At 35.8% G+C, this 14,862-nt stretch overlaps 1 protein-coding gene across 1 annotated transcript in view; it reads left to right on the forward strand.

Annotated features, from left to right (window-relative positions):
• Positions 1 to 14,862, forward strand: part of LRP1B (LDL receptor related protein 1B) — a 1,807,041-nt gene that overhangs the window by 1,728,872 nt on the left and 63,307 nt on the right. The window contains exon 79 of the mRNA XM_029933319.1: positions 9,553 to 9,714. Within this exon, the coding sequence (XP_029789179.1) occupies positions 9,553 to 9,714 (162 nt within the window). The remainder of the gene's footprint in view (positions 1 to 9,552; positions 9,715 to 14,862) is intronic.

The following is a 14,862-nucleotide window of genomic DNA, read 5'->3' on the forward strand; positions in this document are numbered from 1 at the left end:
CCAGTCAGAGTGGCTAAAATGAACAAATCAAGAGACTATAGATGCTGGTGAGGGTGTGGAGAGATGGGCACCCTCCTCCACTGTTGGTGGCAATGTAAACTGGTGCAGTCACTCTGGAAAACAGTGTGGAGGTTTCTCAGAAAACTATCGATAGAACTCCCTTATGACCCAGCAATAGCCCTGCTAGGGATTTACCCAAGGGATACAGAAGTGCTGATGCATAGGAGCACATGTACCCCAATGTTCATAGCAGCAATATCAACAATATCCAAAACATGGAAAAAGCCTAAATGCCCATCACCTGATGAGTGGATCAAGAAGATGTGGTATATATACACAATGGAATACTATATGGCAATGAGAAAGAATGAAGTATGGCCATTTGTAAAAAAGTAGATGGACCCTGAGGCTGTCATGCTAAGCGAAATAAGTCAGGCAGAGAAGGACAGAAACCGTATGTTTGCACTCATAGGTCCATCAGGAAAGCAGGAGAAACCTAATGGAGGACCTGGGGGAGGGGAAGAGGGAAAGAGAGCTGGGGAGAGAGAGGGACGCAAAACTTGAGAGATTATTGAATACTGAAAATGAACTGAAGGTTGAAGGGGAAGGGGGCGGGGGGAAAAGAGGTGGTGGTGATGGAGGAGGGCACTTATGGGGAAGAGCACTGGGTGTTGTATGTAAATCTATTTGACAATAAACTATTTAAAAAAAAAAAGAGTGAATTGGTAAAAGAAGGAGGAGGAGTTTGGAGAAGACAAAGTGCAGGAGCCCAGTCACACACACATGAAACCGCATCCTCAAATCACTATCAGAAGAATATATTCAGGATATGAATCTTGTGATGCAAGCAACTTTAAAATACCCATCAAGAATTTTTAAAAAATTATATGTTCTCTAATAATGTCAGTTTTATAAAAATATCCCAATGATTACATAATGATAAAAAACAGAATATTTAGAAGTGAAGATGTTCAATATAGTGTTATTTATAATATAAAATTAGAGATAGAAACCTGAATTCATAGTATTTGAAACATAACATATCTAAAGGATGAATATTATGTAATAAATAAACCAGAATTGTAGAATATACAATAACATAGGAAAATATTCATACTGTATTATATTTTATTTTATTGAAGTATGGTTAGCACACAATGTTCCATTAATTTCATGTGTACAGTTGAGTGATTTGACAACTCTATATGTTATATTCTGCTCATCACATGAGTAGCTACCGTCTACTAGCATACAATGCTATCACCATATCATTGACTATATTCCCAGTGCTGGTACCTTTCATCCTCGTGACTTATTCATTCCATAACTGGTAGCCTGTACCTCCCACTCCCCTTCATCCCTTTTGCCCATTACCTAACTCCTCCCCTGTGGCAACCACCATTTTGTTCTGTGTACTTATGGATCAGTTCTTTATGTTTGTATGCTTAGTTTTTTAAATTTTATATATAAATGGGATTACAAGAAATTTTTTTCTCTGTCCAAATTATTTCACTTAGCAAATACCCTTTGGGTCCATGCATGTCATCACATGACAAGATCTCATTATTTTTCATGGCTGAGCAATATTCCATTGTGCATGTATATCATATCTTCTTTATTTATCTATTGTCAGATACTTAGATTACTTCCATACCTTGGATAGTGTAAACAGTGCTGCATCACTAATCATCTGGGAAATGCAAATCAAAGCCACAATGAGATATCACCTCACACCAGTCAGAATAGTTAGTATCAAAAGACAAGAAATAACATTTGTTAGCAAGGATGTGGAGAAAAGAGAACCCTTATGCACTGTTGGTGGGAATGCAAATTAGTGTAACCACTATGGGAAATGGTATTTTGATGTTCCTCAAAAATTAGAAATAGAAACCTCATAAGATCCAGTAATTCACATTGCATTTTGAAGTTAAAGAGGACAGGAACTAAAACTAGTTATATAATATGAGTCCAATATGGATAAAAAAAAATGCATACATAAAGTATCTATATAAGAAAATAGATCCTTCTCTGTATGTCTATATTTTCCAAGTTCCCCAAGTAACATGCATTGCTATTAAAAAGTAAGTAGTGGTAATAATAATAATTATTATTAGACATTAAAATAATAATTATTGCCAGGATCACAGTAATTAATATTGGACTCCTTATGAGCGCCAATTGCTGTTATTAGTCCTTGCACCTTCACCAAAAACCTGTCAGAGATTGAAAGTAAGATTCTAATTCTGCTGCTGACTTTATGAAGCACAGTTACTGGTTCATTTGGACCACATGGGGAGAGCAGTCCTAAGCGATTCCGTCTTATGACTTTCTAAGCTAATCTCAGATGGCTCGAATTGGCTTCCTTGTATTCACAGAAAGGACAAAAATATTTCAGCTTCATTTTCACAAAGCTGGCTGAAAACGAACTTTCCAGAGGTATAAATAGATTGTGACCTATAATTTGAAACATGTCAGAACGTATTAAGCCATACTGGGAGGGCGCTAGGTAAAGTCCACAGTTCCTCTTTTTCTTTTTCAGGCTTTGGTGAATAGTTGTCTATAATCTTTATGATGCTTAAAACAACTCGACAGCTATAGTCAACTTACTAAAATTATGTATAAATGGGCACTCACTTTAAGTCCAGGAAAACATCATATAAAGTGGAAAAGTAGAATGTCAAATCTCTTTATTAAAAAGACTAGCAATTTTTAAAGCATTCAAAACTTTTATTGAATCAAAGTCAGAACTGAAGACAGATTTCACAAAGCAGAGTAGTCTTGGGGGTAAGAGGTCAGGAGAAGGGCTTTCTGTTAGCAATCTAGTATCTCACTGCATGTTGGTGTAGTGACTTATTTCTCAACTTATTATTTTTATCCTAAATAAAAGAAGAAGAATGTGCCTTTTGTTCAAATAGTAAAGATGTTGTGAGTAAAGAGCATGTAACTTTTGGTTTTTTTAATGTTTATTTATTTATTTAGAGAGAGAGAGAAAGAGAGATTGAGAATGAGTAGGGGAGGGGCAGGGAGGGAGAAAGAGAGAGAGAGAGAGAGAGAGAGAGAGAGAGAGCGCGCGGATCCCAAGCAGGCTCCAGACTCAGCAGGGAGCCTGACTCAAGGCTCATCTCGTGAGTGTAAGATCATGACCTATGCCGAAATCAAGAGTCAGATGCTTAGCCAATTGAGCCACCCAGCTACCCCATGAGTATGTAACTTTTAGAGAGTATTTTCATAGAACATTAAATGTAAACATTTGTAAATATGCTCTGCAGTTTAAAAGTCAATTAAATGCTATTACTTAGATTCAATGTGTTTATCAGACTATTTGAACTAAACAGTGACTATATACATAGACCAGTTGCGTAGAAAACATTACAACAAGGGACAAAAATTTACAAGCACCAGACTTACTCAACCAGTACCAAATCAAACAGCATAAGATGCAAGGTTCATACTGACAAATGAGTATGAATTCAAATAAATTGCCTAAAAAGAGAACTGACTAATGATGCTCACGAGCAGGTTATCTGCCTCTCAGAAATAATAAACGCTGTCACTATCTCACAGGAAGCTCACGTGTAATTACTTTTGCTAGCATTTCTTCATGGTAATCAACCACACATTTTCAAGCATTATGTGTATATGAGAAAAAGGGTAATGATTTATTTGTCCAATATTGAGCAAGAAGTAATTTTGCCTGCTTAAAGTCATACAATATTGATTAAATTTCACTGATGAGTACCATCTTTATAATGAGCTTAAAATCTGTTTATTAAATAAATCTAGCATTTAAGACAGACATTAATATTACATCAAGTTACTTAAAAATGCCAACAGATCACCTTTTTTTTTCTTAACATTTATTCATTTTTGAGAGAGAGAAACTGTGAATGGGGAACAGGCAGAGAGAGAGGGAGACACAGAATCCAAAGCAGGCTTCAGACTCTGAGCTGTCAGCACAGAGCCTGATATGGGGCTCAAACTCATGAACTGTGAGATCATGATCTGAGCTAAAGTCAGGCATTTAACTGACTGAGCCACCCAGGCGCTCCCAACAGATTACCTTTATCATATTTTCAAATACAAATATATGCTTTTGAGCATCTTGATTGATATTTATTCACATATTATTTGGCTAAAAGCTACACAGCAAATTTTACTCTAAAATTATTTGCAAACAAATAGTGATTTGTATATGGAGCATATATTGAGTAATTATAAATATTTTACAAAATTTATATAATGGTATTATCTCTAATCTAGTGACTACTACATTTTGAATGCTTAATAAATGCCAAGAACTTTGGCAAATTTCCTAGTCGTCTTACCTTATTTAATTCTCATCACTCTGTAATGTCTACATTGCGGCATTTTTCAGATGTGAGCTAGAGTAGTTAAGTAAGAAAACTAGAATCCAAGAAACTAGATTATTCCAAAGTCAGTGCTCAAAGACATTACCTATTTTCAATGACAATAAGCAATATTATCTGTCCATGTTTGACTATATAATTTAAAGTAACATAAATGTCAAATAGGCCCATTTATCTAGAGGTAAACTATAACCAAATCATATAAAGTTAATGCTCATTTAACAAGGAATAATGATAATTCATTTTGATATCCATGTAGTTGCCTGTCAATTTAATAGAAAAAATACAATTTTTATTATATACTTTTAAACATTTTGAACTGATATATAGGTTGGGTAATGAGCATGTTATTTTCAAAAGACTACATATGGAAAATAATGTGTGTGGGTTTCCATTTGTAGATTTTTTTATAGTAAAGGCATATGTACTCAGTTGAGTTTAAGTAACCTAGGTTGATAATTTATTGAATAATAATACTAATAGTAATATTAATATCAACACCACCACTAATAATAATAGTGGCAAGAATATGATAGTAATTATAATATACTAATAATTAATATTATATTTAAAATATTAATACTAATACTAATACCACCAATACTACTACTGCCAATATTAGGTATTTGCTATGTGGCAGACATTGTGCCATGTGGTTTATCAGCTTATAGTAGGCATTACTATCACTAATTTATAGAATGAGATTCAAAATGAGATCTAGTAAGGAAATCTTAAGTTTTACAAAACACACAATTAGTAAATATCTAATAGGACTTGATTCTCAGGTCTGCCTAATACCAAAAAGGAAGCTAACAAATAATTTAACTTTGTACGAAATTTACTTAGTTCCTGTTAATTATTCTTATGAACTATTTCCAAATCAGTCATTTTTACTGAGACAAGTTTCAGTGTGGAAGGGCCTTGTAAGACCAGTGAAATTTAAAGAACTCTTAAAATCGAAGACATTTCTACTTTTCCTTCTAAGCAATATAATCTTTAGTTTTGTCAATGACTATTCCTTAATATTATGTATTATTGATTATAGATATTTAGTGCCTTTAGTTATACTTTCACTGTATTTAACATTAGTTACTATTGGCTATCCAGTTTATTATGTATTTACCTTGTTGCATGAAAATATGCTGGAACATTCTAGAAGATATACGCTACCAGTTCCCATTTATCTATGAATAGCAGATAAATTAATAATAAGTTAATGGAGCAAATAAAGTAAGCTCCATTTATTGTATGCAGCTAGTAAGGCACTTTGCTAACATATAGTGTTGAACTTGAATATGGAGCAGACCTAGCACTGAGAGAACCAGTCTACAGAAATCATGTATTCTACCAGAACAGTTGGTGAGAAGAATTTTCTCTCCTGTGGGTCCTACTGAGCAGCCTGAGTCCTGCTCTAGACACGACAAAGACTGAGAATGAAGGTCTGTAACTTAGGAAGGCGAATGAGCCGAGAGTCAGAAAAATGAGCCTGATGCATTCAGATAGAGAGACAGATAGTGAAGCCATGAAATTATATCACCAAAAAGGAGTTTGGGAGAACATATTTTAAGAGACTGAATTAGAAAACCTAAAGGCAATTGAAAAAGACAGTCAGAAAAAAAGAAAATCAACAATGGCAGTATTTTAGAAGCCAAGTAGAGATGGAATTTTTAAGAGTAGACCTGTAATAAAAAATAAAAAATAAATCTCAAAAATAAAATGTGTAAAGTTACAGAGAACATTTGAGAAGGAGGATGATTAAAAAGAAATCAGTGGATTTTGTGATTAAGAGATTTACGTGACCAATACATACATATTGAAAGGTCTGGCTTCTCTTCTAAATGGTGAAGAGAAATAACAAGATACATTATTTGCATATTAAAAAATACAAACTGTAAACCCAGTGAAAGATTTATGATCGAAGATTTTTGTCACATGTTTGGTAGAATTGGAAGCTGTGAGTATAGACTCTTTTTTTTAAAAAGCTCAATATAAAATTTTGAAGCTATGTAAGTAAATGGGCTTGGTAAAAATACTAGATGTACTGTGTTTGTCATATGGTGTGTGTGTGTGTGTGTGTGTGTGTGTGTGTGTGTGTGTGTGTGTTTCCTTTTTTAAAGGGTATGATTAAGCATGCTGAGTAAGTAAAGAGAGAAAGACCCATACTTCAAAGTTTGAAATTGTTGGAGTCTGAGAGTGAGGTTGATGGAGAATTTCTGCTTTATCCCATCACTGCCATACAAATTCAAATTTAACTTTGTCTTAAATAAATAATGGAGATAAAATGTGTAATTTAAGACAGTTTTTCAAATTATTTTCTTAGAATGTTGCAGTGTTGTTGTTTTTTTTAGGACACAGTTCCAGAGTCCTACTTCTATATGGTGAATCTCAGTAGAAACAACAATAACAATAAACAAGAGGAGCTAAAGTGTCACTGAGTACCTCCTATGTGCTCATACTTTTAGAAATGCTTTGCATGTAGAACCTCATTTATTTTCTCAGATTCCACACACAACCCCATGAGAAAGGTACTATTATTATCCTGACTTTTTGCATAGGGGAAATAAGAAGAGAAGTGATCCGTGGTCCCACAACCAGTAATTGGCACAGATAGTCTATATCCAGGCAGTCTGACAACCCACACTTTTCAGCCCTGGATGCTATAGAAACCAGACAGATTAGAGCCAACAAACTGAACCTCCCCTTCCTTCCTCAGGTTAATTGATGCTTTTTCTGATTACACTACCTGTGTAGGCTGTCAACTCCCCAGCTCCCTGAGGCATCACTGCTATAAATCTACACCTTACTCATTGTAACAGAGCTATTGCCTTTTCAAATACCAGAATCAAACTGAGCTACCTAAAAAATCTTTATAAATGAATCCAAGGCAACTTGTTAGGGTGCACCCAGAGAGATTCGTGAGGGTATTAGATGGAGCCCATTATAAAATTCCGTGACAGGAAGTTCATTTACCATCAGCAAACAAAAGATCTGCTGCATCAACACACAGTTTCAAGTTGGTGATGTTCCCTTGAGTATGAAGGTTTCTCTGGTCAAAAGGAAATCTCCTTTTTTAGGAAAGACAAAGAAGAGCCTTTTCAAAATAATTCAGCCAGAATCTAAATGATTTAATGCATATGCTGGGGAAGGAGGATGAGGGAACTTGGTCACTCTGTCCTAGATGAGATGAAAGCATGATGTCATTCTCTCAGTGACTGGATTAGAGCAATTTTCAAGTGCCATAGTGGGTCGCATTTGTTTCTTTCAAACTTCTTTTATTTTAATGTTTTTCACTCTTAAAAAACTAGAAAAAATATAGAAAAACATAAATCTAGGGTGTTTAAGTCCTACCATTTTAAGACCCTTTTTCTGATTGTTCTAATGCATTTTGATTGCTCCTATATTTTCTGTACTATTTGTTTCATCTTTAGCTCACGTTAATTTGTGTTCCTGTTTATATGTTCTGTTTCTCTGTAAGGCATTCACTGGTTCCAGCTGATGAAGAGGAATTACTTCTTTTGTTCAGGGCTTTCATTTTCCTTAGTAACTGTGTTCCAACAATTCTTTGTCCTCTTCGTCTTCAAGCACTATTCATTCTCTTGTTGTGTCTGTTTTTTACCCATTATTGTTCTCATGAAGATATTTTGTCTATGTGTAAGCAGCAACTAGAAAATTCACTACCATTATAAGAAAAATATTTAGCTAAAAGTTTTAAAGCCATTTTCTGGGAATGGAAAACATGATGTTACTCAGCTTTCAATGTACATGAAATTTACCTTGTTTCTCTATTAATAGGCATTTATCTGCCACCAAACTAGTAACATTTGTAAATAAGTTTTAAAGCAATGCTCCTCACCATAAAAATGTATATAACTTTCTTCATTGAGAAGCAGTAGCAAGCACCTTCAAAGCAAAATAAATAAATTGGGAACCATGATTTATTTATTCTCTTGGGAGGGTGCATTTTATCTAGAGACATTTTATTCCCTTACGAGTACTTTTCAAAAAATGTAGAATGCAGAATCTATGGCAATAGAGGAAACTTATATCATTTTCAAATTTCCAAGTCTTAAACCTTATACTTAAGTCTCAAACCTTTCTATGACCATTCTAACTAAGCTTCATGTCTACAAAACTGAGAGAGAGATGGTTGGATCGTCCCTGATACTAGGTAACTGAGTGACATTTCTGAGTCCTAGTTAATTCAGATCTATACCTGAATTTCTTTTTTATTTCCTTTCATGTTATTTCTTTACATTTGCACAGCCTCTAAACTTCCTTCTTCATTTCAAATGATAGCCATTATTTCATTTTGTTTTCCTTAATGTCTCCTACAGAGCTAGTTCTGTTCTCCATTTTCCACTCCATTCCTGACATTCCAGGCTGTTAGAAAGACTCATTCCTGATATAACAGTTAACTGTGTTATGTTCCAAACACCTGAAAGAATTGTTCATCTTTTCTTCTGATGTTCATTCTTATAGAGCAAATAAAGAAAGATATCCTTAGATGGTCCATTAGATTTGCTCTTGTGTGCTGTTAACATTAGACTTTAAATTGTCTTTCTAGACTACAAGTGACAGTCCTTTCCCATGAATAAATATATCAAAATAAAATAAAATAGGACTTATTGAGTGATTATATACTAAATACAGTACATAGGTTGACATAAACTAAAATAACTAATTACATAAATATTATAGAAGGCACACCCACTTTAAACTTTTAAAAATATTTATTTATAAATCTAAACTCACGCATTAGCAGTGGTTGTACATGATGATTTGAATACTGAGAAATATGATGGTCTCTTTTATATTCCAATAGCTAATACAAACTGCATTACTATGAGTAGAACAAAAATAATTTAAAAAGCAAAATGGACATGAAGAGGAGAGTATAAAGAACAACACACATCTTTCAGAACATACTCCACCTGTTTAAATGTGTAATTATTCATAAAATGCATTCTGGTCATTTTACCTGGTGGGAACCTGAGTTACCTTCTAATCCGGGCAACATGGGAACACTGACACCCACAGAGGTCATGTTACTGCCTAAATTCACAGATTAAGTAGTAGACAAACCTTGGCCAGAATCTTGGCTTCCTGCTTCTTCCCTAGTGAGGACTCCATGAAAACCATTTCAGCCAAATAATTTCCTTTTTTGTTATGTTTTCTTTTCCAACAGGGAGACCCACCTGCAGCTGTGCACTGGGGTTCACTGGACCAAACTGTGGTAAGACGGTCTGTGAGGATTTCTGTCAAAATGGAGGAGCCTGCAGTGTGACTGCTGGCAACCAGCCCTCCTGCCACTGCCAGCCTGAGCACACTGGAGACAGATGCCAGTACTGTAAGTGACAGTGACCCCCACCACACAGTGTGGTAGCATGTTTTGTGTTTATTCAGTAATGTTTTTTATCTCTGTGCTCCCTCTATCCTCTCAATTTCAACAACCCCCTATTTTTCAGGGTCACTCCCTCCATCACCCCAACTCCCAACAATTCTTTACATTGTTCCTCATCCTTATCGTTTTAAAGATTCTATGTAATTGTCCCCTCATATATACCATCAAATTCCTTGTTTCTTCTTCCCCTTCTATTACACTTTCCTGGAAAACTATAACCATGGTTAAACCCAATTCTCTGTCTGTTCTGAACTGGTGTCCCACTGCTAGATGCAACAGAAGAAGAACACACAGTCCTACAGATTGGTCTCACCTGAGATTTTATCACTGATTTCAAATGAGCACTAGCTAGGCTTCCAGTATTTTGCTAATCTATTGGCTCTCCTAGATGTCTATGTTAGATCTTCTTTCTTTTCAAACCTCCTATACCTGTTCCCCAAATTTATCCTCAGCTCAGGAACATGCTTTCTTAAAAAAAAAAAATTTATTTATTTTTAAGAGAGAGAGAGAGAACATGCTTGTGTGTGTGAAGTGGGGGAGTTGCAGAGGGAGAGAAAAAGAAAATCTTAAGCAGATTCCGTGCCCAGCCTGATGCAGGCCTGGAACTCTGACTGTGAGATGATGACCTGAGATGAAATCAAGAGTCAGACTGACAGAGCCACGTAGGTGCGCCAGGAATTCGCTTTCTATTTCATTGATCCAAATAGAGTCTGTCTAAAGAGAACTACCACAGGCTCTCACCGTCACATCCCTAAAACTATCTTCTCTTATACCCACGTACTCCGTCTTCTTATGAGTAGGAACCCCATGCTACGCCTAATGCTATGCTATCCACTCACGAATTAGATCCCTTTTAGCTACTCATAGACACATCTCTTACAACTGTCCCTTCTTTACCAGCAATCCTTCTCCCTAGTTCTTCCCCAAGCAACCTTGCCTTCTGCCCACATCTCCTTCTACCCACATCTTTATTTCTCTGCTCATTTTTTTTTTTACCCTCATTACTATCCCAAATAGTAGCATTATTCTAAAGAGTTCTCTATTTTTCTTTTGACCTCACCTCTGTCAGGTTTTTATCTTCACTACTTTGCTGAAATATCTTTCACCAAAGTCAAGTTAATTAATCTATTTTATTGTCATCCATGTTCTCATATCGAATGGCCAATTATCAATTCTTATTTTACCCCACAGTCAGCAGTTTATCACTCCCTAGTTAAAACATGACTATTTCTTTACCTTTACTAATCTCTAGTTTCCATTCCCATTTTACTGGCTACTTCTTTTCACTGTCTTTTGCAGGTTCCTTGTCATCTCTCTGACCTTTGAACATTGGAGTGGCTGACGACTTTACTCATGCCTCCTTTTTTCCTCAAAACACTCCCTCCTTGAGCGTGTGACTTCCATGTAAATTGAAACACTGTTATAAACAGTTTTAAAAATACAGTTTCCCAAACATGACTCCAAAGATTCTGATTTTGTTAGGCTGCAGTATTATTTAAAATTTTCTGCATGTCTCATATATGTGACTGAAATTGAGGCCTACTACCTAGAGAATTTCAGCTATTGTATGATTTTTAATATTGTCCAAATACAAATGATTCCAAGTGTATATCTCTAGCTAAACCTGTTTCTTGAATTCCAGATTTTTATACCTAAGTATCTATTGGACAGTTTGATCTGGCTCTAAATTAACTTGATTTTCTCACTCAAAAATACTTCTACTGCTATTTTCCCTTTCCCTACTTTCCCTTTCCCTTATAAAAGAAAGCATTCATCATTCAGGTGCAAAAATCTTAGATTCATTATTTTTTAAATCTAACCCACTTTATTAATTTTTTAAGATTTTTATATTTATTTATTTTAATTCCAGTATAGTTATATACAGTGTTATATTAGGTTCAAGTGTACTATTTTGCTGAAATATCTTTAACCAAAGTCAGGTTAATTAATTCAACAGTCCCATCCATCACCCAGTGCTCGTGGCTGCAAGTGTACTCCTTAATCCTCATCATCTATTTTGGACTTATTCTTGACTGCTCTTTTTTTCACTCCCTGATTTCTTTCTCACTTTCTACCTTTAAGACATACGCAGAATTTGAACACTTCTCACCGGCTCCAGCCCCACTGCTGTCATCAAAGCTGCTGGCATTTCTTACCTGGATTATAACTAACTGTTCTCCATGCTTTCTCTCTGCACCCTCTCTTTCTGTGGTCAAAGGAGTGGCCACAGCTGTATGTTGTATTCATAATAAGAAGAATGGCTTTCTGTATCAATCACATTTACTGAGATCATTCTAAATCCAGGCACTCTTGTACTTACTTATTTTTTTGCATTAATTCTAATAATCCATTTAACCCCACTAATCAACTAGATGTTGTTTTTATTCTCATCTTACAGAGGAGGCTACTGAGAACAAAAAGCCTCCTGAAGATGGCACAGTTAGTAAATGGGAGAGCCAGGAATCTCCCCCAAGCAACCTAACCCCTTAAGGTTACTCAACATTCTGGCCTCCAGACAGTTTGACATCCATTCAGGCCCTCACAGAGAGTAGCCTAGGTCTCTGGTCCTGGCAGGAAGTACACGGAGCAGCATCAAATCAAGCAATACACACTGACTGAATTTGAGAATCAAGGACAATATTAGATATGTTCCCTCCAACATTACAGTAGGGGGGCCACTTCTGCTGTAGAAAAGGGACAAATTTGTTTGCAAATTGGTGTTTCCTTTTCTAAGTATATAAATTGTTTTGGTTTATTTATTTATTTTGAGAGGTGGAGGACGGGGAGAAGCAGAGAGGGATAGAGAATCCCAAGCAGGCTCCTCATTGTCACCATGGGCTAGAACTCATGAACTGTGAGATCATGACCTGAGCCAAAATCAAGAGTCAGATGTTTAACTGACTGAGCCATCCAGGTGCCCCTAAAAGTATAGTCTGCTCATGTAGACCAGCTTCTTGACATATATAAAGGCCACTACCCTCAGCCAATGCTCTTTTCTCATTGCTTACCTAACTTGTCCCTGAAATGATATGCGTCATGGGCCAGCAGAGTTTATCCAGTAAAAACAATCCGCTCATATGCAGGTATATCCACTCACACATTGCTTAGGTGCTCATCACTCTCCCCTCCTTCTTGTTCCTCTCAACCTCACAGAATATTCCAGCACAATTACCACTTACTGACTCATGAGGGTTTTCCTTTCAATTTCCATATTCTCACAACGCTGAAAGATTTCCACACAAACCAGGGGCATCCCCAACTACTTCTCCGCATAATGCAGACCCTCATTACTATTCAGACTATTTTTGCTGCCTCTCCTTTTTTCTAGTAAAACCACACTTATCATGCTTCTCCACATGTCAGTTTCCCTGGCATTGTGACTTTCTCCTCCTATTCTCTTCCTCTGGAATGCACTTTCTTTGGATTCTTCCTCATTTTCATCTCTCCATGCAAAATCCTATTTGTCCCCGCCCAGTTAAAGGGCATTTCCTTTTTGAAATTGTTCACATCTGCTCAGTTTGAGTGGGTCCTTTTCTCTTCTGGATTTCAAGTCACTGCGTCTTTACCTATGTTTGTTTCTGTTCACTTTTATCTGATATTATTGTTAATTGTGCTCATTCCTCCTATTTGTCTAAGATGACCTCTTTGAGATTATACCCAACAATGGCATTTGTCGAATAAATAAATAATCATAGGTAAATAAATGAACGCAGTTTGGAGATGAGTTAATAAGAGAACAGTCAACTTAATGTACAAGAGCTACATTTAATCAGGATACAACCATCTAGTATTTTTCTGTACAGCTTTTCTCTGGTCCCAATTGTTCCATCATAATAGGGTGTTGATTTTTTTTAATTAAAAAAAAATTTTAAGAAGCATTCCTATTTTTTTTTCTTTTTGATCTAGGTTAAAAAATTACTAGGTAGCCATCATTATAGCAATTTGGTTTCTTAAAAAGAATAAATTTAGTTAGCATATATTTTTAATTGGCAACTTAATGGAATCACAGTCTGAGGTAGCCTGATGCATTATAAAAGGCTGCATTATCATTTTATTATCACTATTAGCAGTCATAGCACTTCCCACCTTTTACTGCAAAGCACTTATTAAAATTAACCAATTAATCCTTAGACAGAGGTTAAATAACTTGCTCAAGGTCCCGAAGTAGTAATATTGTAGTCAGAATTGGACCCCAGGAGTTGTTGATCAAGATGTCAGCAAACATTCCTGCCGTATGGCAATGCTGGTCTTTGGCAGCAAAATAAGTCTGTGGACGGTGTCATTAAAGTGATAAATCCAACAGCTGACAAAAGCATAATAAATTTAGGGTCTATTATATGTGAGTCGGCAAGGTTCAGCGGACCTGGTATTCTGTCAGAATTGTATCTTGCATATACAAAATCTTCTCTCCATAAATGAAGGAATGACAGAATGGTTCATTACAGTGCCTAATTAAAGGTCCATTAGTGGGAGGTAAAACATCAGTTCTTAGTTGTGCTGAGTAAAAACATTTCACAATTCTAATGGCAATATAAAATCCTGAGGTCTAAATGCAAATTAATTTTAACAGCAGCACCCAGGGAGGAGAGACAGAGATAAATAATGGCAAAGTAAAATTAAGTATTCTTTAAGTAAGTTGTTTAAGAACAAATACAGCTTCATTTTCTGCAGATCCAGAGCAAGGATTGCTAGGATAAATAAGTGAATATATATATATAAAACGTGGCATTTTGCATTTAAATCTAGATGTTATAGATGAGTTTATTAGTAATTAAATAGTAATAACATTAGGATAAAAGGGCCAATGAGGACCAGCTCAAATTTGTGTCTAAGAGCTGGGTGTTAAAATCAAAGAGTGATCTGTTTGTCCTCTCATTGATATTTTTAATCGGTAATCTCCTTGGAGAACCATTATAATTTCAATTAGAGCTCAGTTTATTAGAAATATACCAGTATGGAGCACCTGGGTAGCTCAGTTGGTTAGCATCTGACTCTTGAGTTTGGCTCAGGTCATGATCTGATGGTTCATGAGGTCAAGCCCCATGTAGGGCTTTGTGCTGACAGAGTAGAGCCTGCTTGGGATTCTCTCTCTCT

The sequence above is a fragment of the Suricata suricatta genome, chromosome 3 (genome assembly GCF_006229205.1).
Source record: "Suricata suricatta isolate VVHF042 chromosome 3, meerkat_22Aug2017_6uvM2_HiC, whole genome shotgun sequence".
Classification (NCBI taxonomy): domain Eukaryota; kingdom Metazoa; phylum Chordata; class Mammalia; order Carnivora; family Herpestidae; genus Suricata; species Suricata suricatta.